At 39.8% G+C, this 18,209-nt stretch overlaps 1 protein-coding gene across 2 annotated transcripts in view; it reads right to left on the reverse strand.

Moving 5' to 3' along the window:
- SLC10A7 (solute carrier family 10 member 7) overlaps positions 1-18,209 on the reverse strand; it is a 163,888-nt gene that overhangs the window by 43,266 nt on the left and 102,413 nt on the right. For both annotated transcript variants that reach the window (XM_044430838.1, XM_044430837.1), the window contains exons 6-7: positions 15,497-15,532; positions 6,919-7,002 (exon numbers count right to left, since the gene is read on the reverse strand). In XM_044430838.1, coding sequence (XP_044286773.1) covers positions 6,919-7,002; positions 15,497-15,532 — 120 coding nt within the window. The remainder of the gene's footprint in view (positions 1-6,918; positions 7,003-15,496; positions 15,533-18,209) is intronic.

Below are 18,209 nucleotides of genomic sequence, written 5' to 3' on the forward strand. Positions count from 1 at the left end.
GCAGGAGGCCTTGTGCTGGGTTGAGGAAGGCCGGAGAAGTGTCTGTGCACTTTTAGTGTTGGGAAGTGTTGGGTGCATGCACATGGCAGTGCAGGTTATGCTGGGCCGGAGAGCAACGGCAACAGTGCCCAACGTCTGCCTGTGGTTGAGGTGAGGCAGGACTGGTAAGGTTGTGGTAGAGACTGATGCAATGGTGGTGGGCGCAAGCACAGGCTGTGTGAGCTGTGGGCACATGTGCTGGCCTTGTGGTGGTGCACGGCTACCTGGCTGCTAGTCAGCTGGGCAAGTGGCCAGTGGGATTGGGAGCTGGCATGGCCTTGGGAGCGGTGGGCCAGGTGGCATCTATGCCGGGGGCAGACTGGCATCAATGAAGGTGCGTGTGGGCCTTGTGGGGGCCTGTGTCGACACAGGAGGTCTCACAGGATCAGCACAGCCAGGTGCCCAGTGTGACAGCTTGGGAGCGGTGTCAGTGCACTCTCGACGCTGGGACTTACTGTGCATGTGCACAAGTTGGCACAGGTCCTTGGGTTCGGCCTGGGAGCAGAGCTGAGGATGGCTGGGGTCTGCCTTCAGGTAAGGTGAGGCAGGGCTGCAAAGTTGCGACAATGGGGGATGCGAATATGCGGTCTAGCATGGCTGGGGCCCAGAGGAGAGTCTTTGCTGGATGAGACGGATGCCTCCCAGTCCACTTGATGTGTATGTAAGGGCATAGAGGGCCCTGTGGTGTTGACTGAGGGCTCAGATAACTCCTTGGGATAAGTGGATGCTGGTGACCACGGCACATTGCAGGCCCTTTCCAGAGGGGAAGAGCAGGGAAAGTTCTGGCGTTCTCAGTGGGACTCAGCTCTGTTCGTGGGCGAAGCAAGCCCATGGGCTGGGAGGTGAAGTACGTGGTGAGGCAGTGGTGCGGTACTCGGGACTTGCAGGAGTACCAGGCGATGGAGGCGGTGAGGTATGCATGGGTGGTGGAGGACTGACCTGGTCTGGGTCCATCTCTGCACTTCCATGTTCAGGGTAGGAGGCTGAGCACGTTATGGTTCAGCAGCGGGCGCAGTGGAGCCCAGCCGCAAGATGCTTCTTCTTCTTGGAAATGCCAGTGCTGGCAGCCGGCAGCCTCGCCTTGTGCTTCCTTTTGTGCTAGATTTCATGGCTCACATGGCCTCAGCTGCCTGGGGGCTTTCGGCCTCCGGTTTTGCATCAGCCGTGTGAAGGGTCCACTTCCATAATGGGAATTTCAGTCACTCTGCCCCCTGCTGGCATGTCTGTTTTTTGAACACCTGGCAGTGTGGACAAGTCTCCACTGCATGCCCCTTGCTGAGGCAGAGGAGGCCTAGCGAGTGGTCAATGGCAGCCACAGCTACAGAGTGCAGGGTCTGTGCCATTTGTTGCTAGAGGAGGCAAGAAGAGAGCAAGAAGGAGGAGAAGAACGGAGGACAGGTGTTCCTCAGGCTGCAGGGGCAGCTGTGGGGAGCGAGCAAGCATGTAGCAGGAGAGAGGGAAAAACGATATGGGTGTGTGAAGTTTTTCTTTTAAGAAAGTAGAGAGGATTTTAATATATTTAATAGGAGAAATGAGGAAGGGAAGGACACAGAAGGAAACAAAGGACAAGATGCAAGTGATCAAGTTCAAACCCATCATGCAATGCAGCAAGATGTGTGGTTGGAAAGAAACTGAGGAAGTGGGTGGGAGCCTCCCCTTCTTATCCAAGGCCCCAGAAGGGACAGGGGGACTCCCGCCCACTCCATGACGTTGACCTTTGGAAGTTTCTCTCCAATCCAGGCCTTGCGCTGTGCGGTAATGCCACATGTGTGATGCACAGAGCCCACGAAGAAGAACATTTCAGTAGTGCTCTGCATTCGAGTAGGGTCCGTTTCAGCAGTGTCTGCAATAATAAGCCATAGGAATGGGATGCTAATGTGAATTCAGATTAGAGTTTTTCAGCTAAGGACTCTCCAAATCTTTCAGTCAAACAATACATGGGATTGCAACGAGGTCATGCAACTCAATACAGACTCTGTAGATACATAAATATGCAAGAAATATGTAGTCTAGTTTAATCTTGAGAGCTGAATTTTGTGGCTAGATAAGAAATAATGTCCTGGAAATGGTCTGAGCTTGTTGGATTCTACTGTCTTGGTCGATTACTAATTGCCACCCAGTTTATTCCACATAATTTTCTCTGATTGAGAATACCAGAGAACCTATGATTCTGTCCTTCAAAGAAAATGGAAGAGAGTATAAAACATGTAAGGTTTTACATATAAATTATTTTGTTGGCAGTTAATACTCCGATGCAGAATTTTACTTTAAAAAAAAAAGATGAATACTGCCATATCCTCCTTGAAATGGTAAATGTTCTCTACTTTCTTGATTTTATTTTCTCTACTTATTGCTTCCTTAAATCGCAACCTCATCCATTTTTGTGTTTATCAATTGCATCTTATACCATGAGCAATTACTACACAAATCACCATGTCTCTGTCTACTTAGCTTTAGCCAAGATATACCAATGCTCCTGCACTTTATTAAAATCCCCTAAATAATTTGAAGGCAATTTTGAAACTTTAGTTTTTTAAACATTAACATGTCCTTCAATTCTACACCATAAACAAAGTATTTCATGACATTTTAAGGGTGCATTGTATTATATTATTCTTTGTTTACCTTCCTATTGAGAATTCAGCTGTCTGTAGTTAAAGTCAAATGTCAGATAAGAGTGAACTATGGCAGGAATGCTGTTAATCTGTCATCTCAATTTTTCCAAACAGCTTTTCAGCAGTGTCAGCCTCCCAAAAGGCTACTGCTCCTTCCTGAAATTCAGCTGAAGTTTAGCTATAAACAGGGCACTTCTATATGGATTATGGTTATAAATATATTCTACTTGAACATGATTCTTAATCATCACTGTAAGTTTCCTTCTTTCAAATGCCATACTATTCCCCCTATTTGGGCAACCAGTCTCCCTGCAATTAGAATTCTGACGTGGGAAGCACAGGCTGTGTATGCAGGCTCCCCATGCATTCTAGAACCTCGTACCATCAGGGTTCTAAATAGCATTGGGAGCCTACAGCAGGCCGTCCACCTCCAATTATCTTGTCCAGTGCATGGAGGGCAATAGGGACAGGTAAAAGAGCCATGCCTGAGGAGGCAGGAACAACTAACTCATTTATATGCTGCCTTGAGACTACGGTAGTAGGCGGCATATAAATGAAAGTATAAATAACTAAATGAACTAATACCACTCCACTCTTCCCTTCATGGAGCCCTAAATGTGTGAAGACTGAATGGCTGAATAGAGGTTATATTGACAGGGCAATCCTATGAACGTCTATTCTGAATTACAGCACATTAAGATAAATGGGACTAACTCCCAAATAAGTGTGTATTTCATGTATTAAAGGTCCCTCTTTAGTAAATTATCTCTGGTTTCCTTTTTCAGTTTGGAGTAAAGAACTGAGAAACTCGGCAATTCACAACTGATATTTCATTGCCGTGCACTAAATCAGTGTTAAGAGCTGTGCTGCCATGGCAGAAAATGGCCTCTAAGTTTGACCAGTGGAGTCTGACCCACACAGGTCTGCTCTACTTGCCATTTACAACTGCTTCTTTCTGGTGCCACAGGTGCAAGGACTGTACTGAATTGCTTGCTGGAGGGAAACCTGGGCTCGATTAAGGAGGAATGACTGGACCATTAGAAGTGCAGGCAGAAATACTGGAAACCAACCTAGGCTCTGGCATCAGGACTAGGACTGAGCCAGTGTTAATCAAAGTGGGAGATTTTCAGCCAAGGTTCTCAAAATCTGGACTGTATTGGAGTGTGTAACCTTGGAACCCCCACCCAGGGTGGGTCCACAATATTTTATCTGAAGTGGTAAATGAGAAGGTATCCATTTCCATTCCATGCACAAAAACCAATTGGACTGGCAGTTGGATCTTACTTCAACACTGGATACGGGACATACTCCATCTCTGTACCTGAGAACAGAAGGCTAGCTAAGAGAGAACAGAGTGGGTTATGTTGTACACTGCTGTCTTCCCAACACCTTCCAGCTGCTTCCCAGAATCTGAGGTGACTGTCTCACTCTGTCTGCTAGCCCTGCCTCCACCCCAGGGAACCATCAAAACCCCATCATACCACACTGTCTGGAGGACACCACCATTGAAGAAAGCTGTGCTAAGGTATGGAGCAGATCCATACAGTTCTACTGGTTAAACCTTGTCTTGCTGAAGTATTTGTTCTCCTTTGCCTTGTTCATATATGTTTGTGCTACAGCTTGGCAATGAAATGGCTTTAATTGGCATTGTTACTCAACTAAAACATGCCAATTATTCAACTGGCATTGATGTATACAGGATGCTTAGCACTGTGAAGGTACAAAATATTTTTATTTTGCACAAAAGTTAAGTGACCAAAAATGAGCTAGTACTTGCTGGTTGCCAAAAAATTCCTATTTGATCTCAGCAGACCAGAGAACCTTTTCTCACATGACTGATGTGTCACTCACATGCCTTTTTGCAAACTCCAAATGAACTTTGATATGGGTTTGTTTCAGCAATGGCATTCTGTTTGCCCGTGTTACATAAGGACTAGCTTTGTGGCGTCCCAGGTTCTTATGTGCCCCATGAGCAGTTTCTCCCATCTCAGCTGCAGAATGTCTTCAGCAACTTGAGAGCTTCCATCTGCCTCTTGGTTGCCACCTGAATACTGCCCTCCTTACCCGGTCAGTGTGTTTTGGTGGGTGGCTTTCTCTGTCATAGTGGGATTTTTTGTATATACTCCAACCCTGGCTGGTGCTTCTGCACAACTTTAACCCAGTGTGATGACAGCTTGTTGGTCTTCTGGATGCTGTTTGTTTACATATGATCTCCAGCAAACTCAGGAGGCTTCCAAACACAAGTGTATTTAATCTGAGGTCATGAAATTGCACACAAGTGGACTTCATTCAACTACTTACAGCATGTGACTTCTGGAGGCTATGCGTTGTACAACTAACTGCACCACAGTTTGCTTTTGTTTACCTTTGTGCTGCAATAAAAATACTTTGCACCTTCACTATGTTGAGCATCTTGTGTACTTTATGTGGTAACAATGCCATATAAAGCCATTTCAATTTCAGGTTGCAGCACAACAAAATGGGGAAAAGTCAAACGGGGCTGAATAATTCTTCACAGCACTGTACATGAACAGGACAATTCAATGATCTTATAGCAGCATTTATATAGGAGAAATTGTAATAACTAATTTGAATTTTACTTAAGGACTATTTAATGGAAGTACCCACTTCGCGCTGGCAAACAAATCACCAATGGGCAACTACAGAATGCATGAATGATAATGTACAGACATGGCTTTTATTATTTATTCATAGAGAACAGTAGGTTTTGGTGTGCTGCTTTGAAAAATGTTCAAACTGGTAGAATATAATAAAAGCACTGTGAAAATTCTATTTCATTAACTTTTAATCATAAATCACTCTTTAAAATAAAACATAAAATAAAAGTCTGTCACAAGCACTTAGGTCTAGAGAAGGAAGAAGGACAGCAGAAAAGGAAAGGAAATATTGCCCTGGTTTTCATTTTTCTGCTAACTGTCACTTTTCTGTTAAAATGAGACAACACAAACAAAGAGACCACAATCTTTGTCCAGACTTCCTATGCTAGAAAAATAGGGCAATACAGCTTAGAGACTGATGAAATTACTGCATTGTATTGTGCAAAAAAATTTTGCCACATGTGGTACCAAATATGAACAATTGTCCCAGCTTATCAGTGTGGCTCATGAATTGCTTGGTTTACACAATCACCAACCCAAATCTATCTTGAAATAATACAAAGATCAAGACAAATCCACATAAAAGCCATTTTACATTAATATATTTTAGACAGATTTTATTCTATGATTGCTGATTCAAAATGGGAAGGACATTTCAAGCAGTTTTCACTACCCCCCACCCCCAAAAAAAGGTCCCATAAAGAGTCCCTTTTGGGCAGGCTTTATGGGAAGGAAAAAACTGTTCTTAAGAGGATAGAAGTGGACACAATACATAGGGAGAGGCCATCACTCAGGACAGGGTATGTTCTTTGCATACAGAAGGCTCAATCACTGATATCTCCTGGGTAGCAAAAACTCCTGCCCATATCCAAAATATATGTATTTATTGCTCTAAAAATAAGCATGCGAGCATGCATTTCAATAGTATTTTATGCATTGAGAAGACAACACAAATACCAGCTCCTTGGCATGTCTACTGAGGCTGATATATTTTGAAGTATGACCGAACTTGCATTACATACCTTACAAACATTTTTTTAACACAAGGATAAATATTCACATATAAACATGCAACATGAAAGTGAGTTTCAAAAACAATTTATTTGGTCAAGCAAGATAACGTCTGGGTAATTTCTTACACCATTTCTGACCACTGGGCATGCTGGCTGGGACTGAAAGGAATTAGAGCCCAACATCTGGAGGATCACAAGTTCCTCAGTCCTGCTTTATAACATGCTGAGTTTCACTGAAGTTTTTTTTCCTTTTGCATCAATTACCTTTATAGCCTGAGCCTGAGATCCACTACTCAGGAGACCTTTCCTAGTCAAGTCAAATACCCCACTTCATGAGGTGCTCACACCTAATTTATATTAAACTGCCTGTTTTTGCATCTGGCTTACCATATTCTTTCCTATTTTATGGTTACAAGCCCTCTTTTTGAGATGAAAAATCATATATTTGGGGGAATGAAGGTATCCAAGCTCCTTAGCCTCAACTAAAATCCATGTGACTTTAGAAGTACTACAGTGTTCTTTCTCTGCTATCAAATTTCATTATGCAAAAGCTTTCTCCTCGGTGGTAGCATCTTCTCTTTTGTGGACTATTGTTAGGACAAGAAAACAGTAAGTCTGTATTTTAAAACATACCTGCCCAATTATGAGAGGAACTACAACAGTCATGAACAGCTGTGAGAATATAGATGAGAAAGGCACAGAGGACGATGATCCAAGCTATAAGACAAAAGTACAAAATTAATATGGATTTCTAACTACTAATCAACTACCAGTGATACATAATTATATTTAGATATATAAATCTTAAAAGCCGTTTAAAGCTAAATTTGTGTCTGTGCATATGCACATGCGCATTCGTTAAGTACAAAACACAAGGTTATTCTAGAAATGAAAGACTACGTGGCCTAATTCTGCAAGATCTATATAATGATCACATAAACATACCTGGCAGAGCAAACATACATAATCATTCCGAAAGCACACCTTAAAGATGAATTGCTCTTGAATAGTCCCATTGCAAAGAACCAGTGACCAGTCAGTAGCTATGAGAGAACTCCATAGCTACAGTTGGGTCAATACCAGAGTGTACCATTCTGAATCCTTTAAAATGTTCATCACTTATTCTTCATATTCTATATGCTCACAATACACTAGAAGTATATTTGTTTTGTTGCTGCAACTAGCACCAAAGCATCTTGGACTCATTTTAATACTTGTGGTGGAGAATCAATGGCAAGTCATTTACATTATACTTTCCCAAACCTAACATTGCAGAATCTTTTGCACTCTAAGCAAGCAGAGCTGCATGGGAACTTAGAGGTTTGGTGCTAACACACATGCACTAGCTAGAACTATTCTAGGAAATGGTGGTAATCTTTTGATTTTCCTCATCAATATCTTCTAGGAAGTCTATAGTCTATCATTTGATAAAGTCCATGGCTAAATGGACTACTCTACACATACATAGGCTCACAACTACATTGTAATAAATCACATGGGCAAAAATGGGAATACATTTATGGAATACATGATAAAACATAAAGTAAATCCACATTTTGCAGCATAGGCTTAACATTTGTAGCATAGGGCTACATTGATTAAATGTAGTCAATGTAACCTAAAACTCTTTCATCATTCCAATTTCCTCTTTAAAAACAGCATTACTGGCTTTAACAAAGACTGCCAAAAGAATTAATACGTTTATTTCTATTCAAGCTTACAAACAGAACAAGAACACCAAAAGATGGGATAGTTTGTTGGTATAAAGCAGGTCATATTTCTCAGACTGAATTCAAGCATCTTACTCTAACTTCTTTCCCAAACCAGCTGTTCAGTTTTTCTCCTTTTCTGGCAAAGAGGATGAATATTACAACTGTAATATCCCCCAAGGAAGACACTGCATCTGTAACTGCCACAATTGCATTAGTGGAATTATGATGAACCGCTTCTTATCAGCTGAGCCAAATTTCAATCTTTCATCCACTTATTAAGACCATTTCAGAGGCAGTCATACACAGGACTATATTGCTCAGGATATACTTCACATGTTTTTACCAGACGGTGTTCTTGAATCTTCCTAATCAAAGTGAAGTTCTGCAGGCTACAGCTGAACATCTCCAGGAACTCACCTTAACAGAAAATAGAGCAACTAGGCTGCTACCAGGGACCATCTCAATGGAATGTATTTTAAGCTGCAAGTCGGAGCAGGAGGATGCTACTGGATTCATGTCCAGCTTGTGGGTGTCCCTTGGGTAGCTGGTTAGCCACCAGCTGAACAGATTGCTAGACTACATGAACTGCAGCCTGATCTAGTGCTCCTGATGAATCCATCATGCTGGTGTTTGCTGACTTATGATCCTATTTCAAAATAGCCTGAAGTGCCTGATCCTGTCTAATCTGGGAAACTAAGCAGGGTCAGGCATGGTTGAAACTTGGATGGATGACTTAAAATGTGAACCACCCAGAGAACTTTAGCTATGGATGATGATGGTGATATAATTTCTCAGCACCATCTGAAGTGTTGATACTTTAAAGCCCTATTTGGTTTGGGATCTAGATACCAGAGGAACAATCTTTTCTTGTCCATGTATTGGGACCATTCTCAGTGGCCCTTATAAGATTAGGCAAATGGCAGTAGGAGAAAGTCTCTTTCCTGCACTGGCTCCTTGTCTTTTGAATACTCTTCCTTGTCAGGTCAATCTGGCACCTGTCTTAATGTCCTTTTGGCACCAGGCAAAGCCATTTTTATTTCAGACCTTTGTTAAAAAAAGGTTTTATTCTGATTGAATTCTTTTCAAGTATTCTGTTTCAGTTATCTTATTGTTTTATGATAATATGGTCATAGCATTCTTAAATAATTTCTTATTGACAGTTGCCTTAAAAGCATTTTTCTGAAGGGCAGGGTATGTATAAATAAGTAAGTAAGTAAGTAAGTAAGAGGGAGGGAGGGAGGGAGGGAGGGAATTATTGCACTCCTGTTGACTGTAGAGAACTGAATGGCATTAGCCACAGGGACACGGAAGATGCATCCATACAAGTGGTTTGAAATGAGGAATTGTCTGCATTGCTTACTTACTCTTTACAGGGACTCCACATTATTCTATCATCCGATCACTGTCATCCAGTATTTTCTCAGACCACAGAAAATCTGAAACTTTCCCCTTAAAAACGGAAGAGGAGTGCAATTTCCCAAGATGTAGATGCGTTTTGCACTGCTGTAAAGGCACAATTCTATGGGACTGATACCTGATGGTTGGAGGGTTCTGTAGATATATGATGTAGATGCTTTTAGCACTATCCTTTCCTTCTTCCTCCTCCCCCCTTTCTTTTTTGAGGGTTGTCATTAAAAGTAGGCATGGGTCTACACCCTAGCAGGGGCCCACACCCCATCCCACCCCACCAACAAGTGCTGCTGGGACTCACCCGTCTGTTCATCATTATAATCTACTTGTTTACCTGGCTGAATGTATTGCAATGCATCACAGCTACCTTTGTGATAGTTGTCACTATATGGCCACGTTTCTGTTTTTTAATCCATTTTTAAATTATTGCCAAAAGGCTTTTTCAGTAGATTTTTTTTAAATGAAAGAGAGGTCAACATTATAATACCATAATGCTTAATGTTAATTTTCAATAAAATTAAATAAAATTCAAAAACCATTTTCTAGGAATCAGCATTACTGTACTATAACATTAGACTACAACATTAACATTGTAGCATTATAGCTCTATACCTCTTAACTCTTTTTTTTAATCAAGAGAGACACAACCATAGTAATTCCTTATCCTTGTTGGTCTGTTGTATCATCCAGACCCAGTCATGGTGTTTTGTGTAGTACCTTTAGTTTCCCAAAACTACTGAGTAAATCAGTGGTCTGTTTCAAGGTTTCAATGCTTCCATGTGGATTCTCTGGTTGCCCTGTCCTGGGATCTCCATTTTATCATTATTGGTATGGAATCACCCGAGAGTCTCATGGAAAGAGTGGCCACAGAAATAGTCACTCAGCCACGTGTTCTCTACTGTCCTCCGTTCTCCAGCAACACATGCACCATTAGATGCTGTATTCCGATTGGATGAGTAATGTGCCTGTCTCCCTGTTTACTTTCAGAACCAAGGAGAAAATGGGTAAATGCACAGAGGCAGAAGGGGGAAATTATGGCAAAACTGTTTACTATGATTTAATAAAAATACCTTTGGGGGCTGGAGTGGCTAGGAGGAATTGGTACACTTGACAGGAGGAACAGGGAGAACAGGCCTCAAAACCTCAGTGGACCAGTTAGGAAAAGACTGCTGAGGTCCATAGGGAGCAATGGTATAAGAAAGAGGAGTTCACTTGCTGGGAAGACGGAGTGAAAAACCCAGAAAACACTGTTTCCTATTGCTGTGGGAACCATGTGATCATCTGACTGTTAAGTTTGGGCAAAAATCTGTGTGCAGTGGAAACTGCACAGGGTTTTTTGCCATGACGGGTACATCCAGCCGTAGAATTATAACACTATGTTGTGTGCATAAGATTGAGAGGAGCAGCAGCAGCATGACGTAAGTTAACTTGTTTTATATTTTTACTGTATAATATTTTAATTGATATATTTGTGAGCTGCCCCGAGGCTTCGGCGAATGGGGCAGCATAGAAATTTTCTAAATAAATAAATAAATAAATAAATAAATAAATAAATAAATAAGTCACTTTAAGTTCTTTAAAAATATATAGCGGTGGGATATAAATCTAATAAATAAATAGCATTATCATGTTATAACATGATAATGCAATAAGGTTAATTGTGGGGAGGGGAAATAAACTTTCCAGTCATTTCCATTTTGATGAGGAACAGAAAGAGTTTGATTTACTTATTGGATAATTAACATAATAGCATATGGTGTTGTTGCATTATTCTCCCCATTCCTTAAAAAAAGAAATCAACCTAAAACAGTATTTTAGCATCATGAAATGACTGCTTAAAAAAACTAAAGCAAGGGTATAAAATGGCACCAGTTACAAAGGAGGCATACACCAATCATAGCACAATATTCTTGAAACTATAGAAAATCACTTGCAGTTGCCTTTGCGGTTTAAAAGGGACAGCAATCATTTGGTAGCACTAAGAATCACCCGTATGGAAGTACAGTAATTGCAGGAAAAACCTAGGTGCCTTTTCCAGGATGAGGTCACTGCTCTGCAAGGTCATACAAGAAGCCTTTCTGTCCATACAAAGCAGGGCCTTTTTGGAGGGGCCTCACCAGATGGTGCTCCCTCCCGTTAGTTAAGGAAGCATTGTACTTAAAGGCATTTATCAGATACTGCTGAGCACATCAAGCACACTGCTGAGCACTGTGATTAACTGTAGTTGGCAGAAGGATCATATGCTACCTTGAGCATTTTTTAAAATAACAGGGTAGCTAATATGCATAATAACTGAAATAAAATAACCTTGGTTAATATGCTAATCCTAATGGTTATCAATGAATTTATCATAATCATGGAATTGATTGGTTTTACTTAATTCTTGATATAAAACATGTTAATAGTATAGGGTTTTGTTTTAGAAAAGAAAGACAAAAACACTTTAATAAGAAAAAGATGAATAAATGCTGACCAACACTACTATCAACTGCTTACAAAGCTCTCATGTTTTAAAAAACTTGCACTGAGATGCAGCAAGATTAGAAATGACAGCTGGAAAATTTGCAGTGATTTTTTCTGCACATATAAGAAACTTAGCATCATGTTCAAAATGGGTAAATACTAAAATACTGTGCTATATATTGACCCAACATACATTACAACCAATCTTTCCTTTCTCCTCTTCTCATATTTTTCCCTCCCACCTCACACAATCAAATGCTTTTAGAAATTGCAGCCAAACTTCCTTCTGAGAATAGTGCAAAACAACATTATTCACATTATTAATGTCAAAATTATTGATACAAATTAAAGAACTTAAAGAAAATGACCAAATATATCAAGAAGGATAAACAAGCCCAGGACTCAGAAAGCTTCTGTTAAAGATAAAAGTAGATGTGGTACTGGCTTTAGATATGCAAGTGAACTGGAACATGACATAAGTAGAGCTTCATGAGGGATTTCTTTAAAGTGTGTTTCCATTGGAAAGCTTTTTCTTAACTGATGTTTCTGTTTTGGCTATCAGTAAAAGACAATTTCTACCCTATTACTGCATGAACAAGGACCTGAAAGCTTGATGGAACTATGTAAGGGAAATTTTTCTCCCAGCCTTATAATCACTTTTGGCCAAATCTGGAGCACAACAATACAATGCAGGTGTAGATTCTCAGTTCTCATTGCCTTCTATTAAGCCCCAAAGAATCAAGTGCTACAAGTAGTACTGTAGTGGGCCCAGATTCCACAGTGTTAAAGTGTTCACACTTTTTGATTAGCAAGGATGATCTGCCACCCTCTGAGCTCAGCAGCAATCCTCACTGGGGGGAATGGATTTTCCAATAACAAGGAGATCCAGGTTCTAGTCTCCACTTGACTATAAAGCTCACTGGGTGACTTTGGGCCAGTCACTTTCTCTTAGCCTAACCTACTTCTTAGAGTTGTTGTGATAAGATTGTGAAAGGGAGTTCCTTGAAGGAAAAATGGCAGGATGCAAATATAATAAATAGATACTCTTGATGTAATGCGATGCATTTTGTAATTGCTTGCTCTTGAATGGGCAATTAACACCCATTAGCTTTACAAAAGACAGTTCCTTGTGGAAATGAAAACTACCAGAAGAGTGTGTGAGTGCACACGTGCTTTTTAAATAATAGCATGAATCGGCACAGCTGCCTGCCTTTTGGATTCTGCAAGGTAGTGTGGCCATGAAGGCAGTCAAGATGAGCACCTGCACTGGAAAATTTTCAAGTATACCACTGCAACCCAGTTTGCATGCCACATGAGTGGTTAATAAGCCACAGTGCCTTGCACTGTACTGATTGCATGCTGGGTCACTTTATCTAATGTGGGTTGCTGTTTTGTATGAACCCAGGGGTTACGGAGGGTGGGTGAAGTGGTTAACCATCTACCTGGCAACTGTATAACAGAATCTGAGTTCTAGATAGGTTGTTAATCAACCCTGCCACTCTCTCTCACTGGGTTCATACATCACAACATCCACCTGGTCAGGGTAATTAGGAAAATGATCAAGTACATCAAGGGCATGCGCAGGGATGTTCAACAGAACACCGTGGCTTATTAACCACCATTATGTTGTGTGAATCTGGTCAGAGCCAGTTAAATCAGCTCCATCTTATATGTACTTGGGACAAGGTTAATCCTACCCATGTAGCGTTTTGAAGCAGAGATGTTCTGTTTTTACCAAATTTATAAATTATAACATCTTGCTTGGGTCTTCAGCATGTTCATTATTATATACTTGAAAGAAATATGGTTGGGGTTGAATGTTGTTGGAAAGAAGGTTCAGTAACACTTTATAAGAGGAAGCTCAATGAAAGTCTCTAACAAATGGTTTTTAAAACTGAGCAAGTTGGAAGAAACTGTTAAATAAGGTAATAATGATCTGATGTCCCAGCAGTTCTATCATTATGGTAAATCATATTTTTCTAAAGAGGAATTAATCCAATATTAAGCTCGGTTATAGTAAAGTCAAAAATAAAACTGCTGTACATTTAATACCACTTATTTAAGATAATATAATATTTATGCAAAATGTGTAATTTATTTTAAGTATTCACTCTTTCCTTTGTGCATGTCAACCTATCTTAAACAACTTAGTTAATATTACTTATTTTACATTATCAAGTTTGTGAAAATAAATAAGTTCACACTATTGAGCGCTGTCAGGAATTAATTTTGTGGAAATGGGGCAAAATGCAAACTATGATCAATAAGTAAAGCTATCTTGAGGGGGAAATTCTTTTCTTATTTAATTATACATACAGATTAATATACTCATTATTGTTCCTTGTTTGGAGGTTCTGAGAGAGCAGCAGTGATGTAAAAGGCACTGCTTCTGGGAACTTTTCAGGCCAAAAAGTAAGGTATAAATGTAAGTAACAAATAATAATTGCTTTCATTGTTTAAATAAATGAAAATTCAGGGGCATTAGAAAAATACAAGCACACAAACAGAGCACCTCTGTATCCATTCAGCCTTCTACACTGTAAGCCACATACTCACCAGTACATACAAACAGGTCTTTAACCTGAGACAGAAGCACGAAACCTTCTGTTTCCTCTCACAGTGCAAAGGAAAGGAGGCATGCACAGCAGATAAATGCTTGGAAGACAGTGCTTACCCCTTCACCTATTCTGTGAAAATTATGTTTTCATATTTCACATGAAATTATGTTTCATGTTTCAAAACATTTTCCCCCTCACCCTGGCTTGGATCTTTAAAGTAGGGAAACACAGCTTCCAAAGTCAGGGTGGAGCGATTTGAGCAGAACTGCCAGGGGCAGGAAAGATTCATGACCATTCCAACCAACTAACCCTTCCATGCTTGCCCTCTATAAGGCTGGAGCTGGGGCCTAGCTGGGGAAAGTATCTAAAATGATCTTTCAGGACAGGATTCTAGATCCCCATTTGAAGTTTTTTTTTGCCAAAGGAGCTCTGAAAGGTTCCCTTAGCAGTTAGACTTGGTTGGCAGAAGGGGGAGATCAAGGGGAATCTAGACGTCCTTTGTCATAGGGGTTCTTGACCAAGCAAACCTAATGATTAACAGAAGTGACAAACAAATAGAGGATTCCTGGGTTGTTTGCTAAACCTCATGTAAAGCGCAAGTAGCTCACTTCTGCATGACTCCAATAACCCATTTGCCATCGTTATGGGTAAACTGGGTGTTTCCCACAGTTTCTTCCATCTCTTTTCTTAAAGCAGAAAATCTGTTAAGGACAAAGAATTGCTGCATAATACAAAGAAAAGCCCTATAACCTTGATAAAAGAAATTAACTTAATCTTGCAAAGAATCCAGAAGCAGAAGCTTCAGAAGTGGCTGTTTAAAATGGGTTAAAACTCAATGTAGAGAAGCTCAGAGTTAATATTTGCCTAGAAAAGCAGGTAGGCTCTGAATACTGTATTTCTTTAAAACATTTTCATTTCCACAGTTTCAAAACTATTAAAAAACCACATTATATTCTTGAGTCAATGAAAGCAACCTGAAACATTAAAAACACCCCCTTTCCCACGGATAACATGATATTAGGCAGTATGTTACATAGTATCAACAGTAATAAATATTGTGATACTCACAAAAAGTAGGAGAAGCAAGGGTGTAATAACGATGCCCTAGAAGAAATTAAGAAGTTGATTAGTTTGGTAAACAGAACTTTTTCTTTGTCACACCAAATTTCAGTGCATGAAGATACTGACATCAGTCATTCTGCTGATGTTTTAGCTATATATAAAAAGAAGACATCAGGTAAATGTATCAATAAATTATATAAAAATGACACAACACACTGCAATAAAAACAACCTAAAATTTAAATGGATATAAATATTTTATACCTAATTTCAAATCGTTTAAAAGTATTTCTCCAGCCAAAATTGTGCACTCTTGAATCTAAAAATGTACAAATTTGCAAGTTTAAAAGAGATCTGTGCAAATTAAGAGGCATTTTCACATAGTGCCAGAAAGAGTACAATGTTGGTACTAGGCGTATTTCCCATGGGAGAGCATTCCAGAGTCAGGGTATCATCACAAAGAAGGCTCTCTTGTTAAATACATTTTTTAATGGAAAGACTACAGAGAAAGTCTTCATCTAATGATCCTTGTATACTGGCAGGTTGATGTGTGCGTCCACTTACAAAATCAATGTAATGTCACTTCTGCAGTGATTTGTGATGCTGTGTTGTTATGTCCCCTTTTCAATCACATGCACTGAAGTAGCAGGTTTTACAATCTGGATATACATCATGTTTTATGCTTTAATGTTTAAACTTTGTAAACAAGGTAGGTTCCGCCTTTTATCTAGTTTAAAGAGTGGTGAATTATCTATATTAATAATGATTAAGAATATAAATGATCTCTTCCAGATTCTGCTTCCCATTTTGGAATTTGACATCCCTCTCCTGTTACATATACCCTATAAATATGCAGGTCAATGCCTTGTAGACCCTTCCAACCAATGCCTTCTACTGTCTTAATAAACAGCTTCTTCCATAGAGGGGACAGGTGGCTTACTATTGTATTGTCTGAGCTGTGGCCTCTCCTGAGTAAAGTCTGCATCAACCGTGATGAATTAGGTGTCGTGTGATTTTGTAATGTAAACTGATATCCCCTAGGAAGTGAGTTGAGATCTCAGAACTCATTTCACTTGATTAGACTCCATGTCTCCGTAGTGGGAAGGCAAGTCTTTCATCTAATTTAGTCACACAGGACCACTTCAGCTCTTCACATCCCTCAGGCAAAGGAAGGCAAAAGATTTGTTTTCTTCGGTGACAGCAAAGAGGTTTAAGGCTGATCATTGGGCATAAGACAAGATTTTAAGTCTCATGAAGACAAAGCTTAAGATGAGGTTTTAGGATTGGGAGATAACATCAGAAGCATCATCTCCACAACAGCAAACGGCAATTCTCACGTTACCCGTTCCTTCATACTTCAGTATTTAATAATAAATTAATAAAAATCACACTGCTACTCAATGCATATTAATTCATAAACCCTACATAGCCCCTCCACTCAAAGCTAAGATTACTTTTTCCAAAATATGTAGTAGACTTTTTAAAGATTAGAGGACAGTCAATCTGCTCTCTCTCAACAAAATAACAGAAAATGAAATTAAAATAATTATTCTAAAGAAAACCAAACTGCTCCAGTTTTTGATCTCCATTTAAATCCCCACCCAGACATAGTTTCCTTGGGTTACCTCGACACACAATTTTGTTTAAGTTCTACACTTGTAAAGAAAGAATATCCATAACCTTCAGTCACAGGTAGGGTGGAATGACAAAGGACTACACATAAAATACACATGCTGTTAGTCACTATAGGCCTTTGGGACAGAGCAAAACATAAAGAAATCATGTCATAAATCCATAAAAGAAAGAAAGAAAGAAAGAAATTTCCTTACACAGATGTTTTTAATTTAATTTAGAGCACATATTTATTTAGATTTCAAGCTATATTCATGTGATTTGATGGCCTATAGGGCCCTAAGCCATCCCCTTTCCCTGACATCTAAACTCTATTTGTGGAGATATGGAAAAGACAATGTAGCTATGCAGGCATTTGCCTATTGCATAAATACTGTGAAAGTGTGAATGGGACATGGGATTATCTTTTGGTTAGAAATATACAGTAAATGCATGGTAGGGGTTGTGCAGTTTAAGTAAAGACTACATTTTTACTCTGTTCTTTTGAACCCAACATTATTGCTTAATCTTATCCATTTGAAGGCTATACCTTAAAACTTAAGAGGTTTCATTGGTTTGCATATTTTGTTGAGTCAGAGAATACCAGTGTGAAAACAAAGTCATTAAAAACTTGTCCACTTGTTCTTTAGTTCTTTTGTTTCAGTATGAAATGCTTCAATTGCAGAGCAAATATAGATATCTGTATGGTATGTGAAGTTTAACCTTACAGTACTGGTGCCATTAAAACACAAGAAAAGTTAAAGGGAGAAGCACAGGGCATGCAAATGCCATTAGTAAAATAAATCTGTTCCAAAAATGCAGATTACACTGTTCTTCTCCCTATTGTGCTTTTTGTGCAAGTGCAGTCAAATCATGCAGCGTATCCAGATGCAGAGACTGCAGACAATGCTTCTTTGCACAAACAAAGCCTCTGTCCTTGTGGAGGCAAGGTCACTGAGCAGCAGCGCATTTTCGGAGTTTGGGTGGTATATTAAGCTTTGTGATGCAGCGAGTAATGGAGTCAAAGTTGTAAAGTGATTGCCTTTTACCATTCTGAAGAAAAACTTTCAAGAAATCCATTTACACCTCTGATGTGAAAGACCAACAGA

The sequence above is a fragment of the Varanus komodoensis genome, unplaced genomic scaffold (genome assembly GCF_004798865.1).
Source record: "Varanus komodoensis strain SLA01 unplaced genomic scaffold, ASM479886v1 scaffold21, whole genome shotgun sequence".
Lineage (NCBI taxonomy): Eukaryota > Metazoa > Chordata > Lepidosauria > Squamata > Varanidae > Varanus > Varanus komodoensis.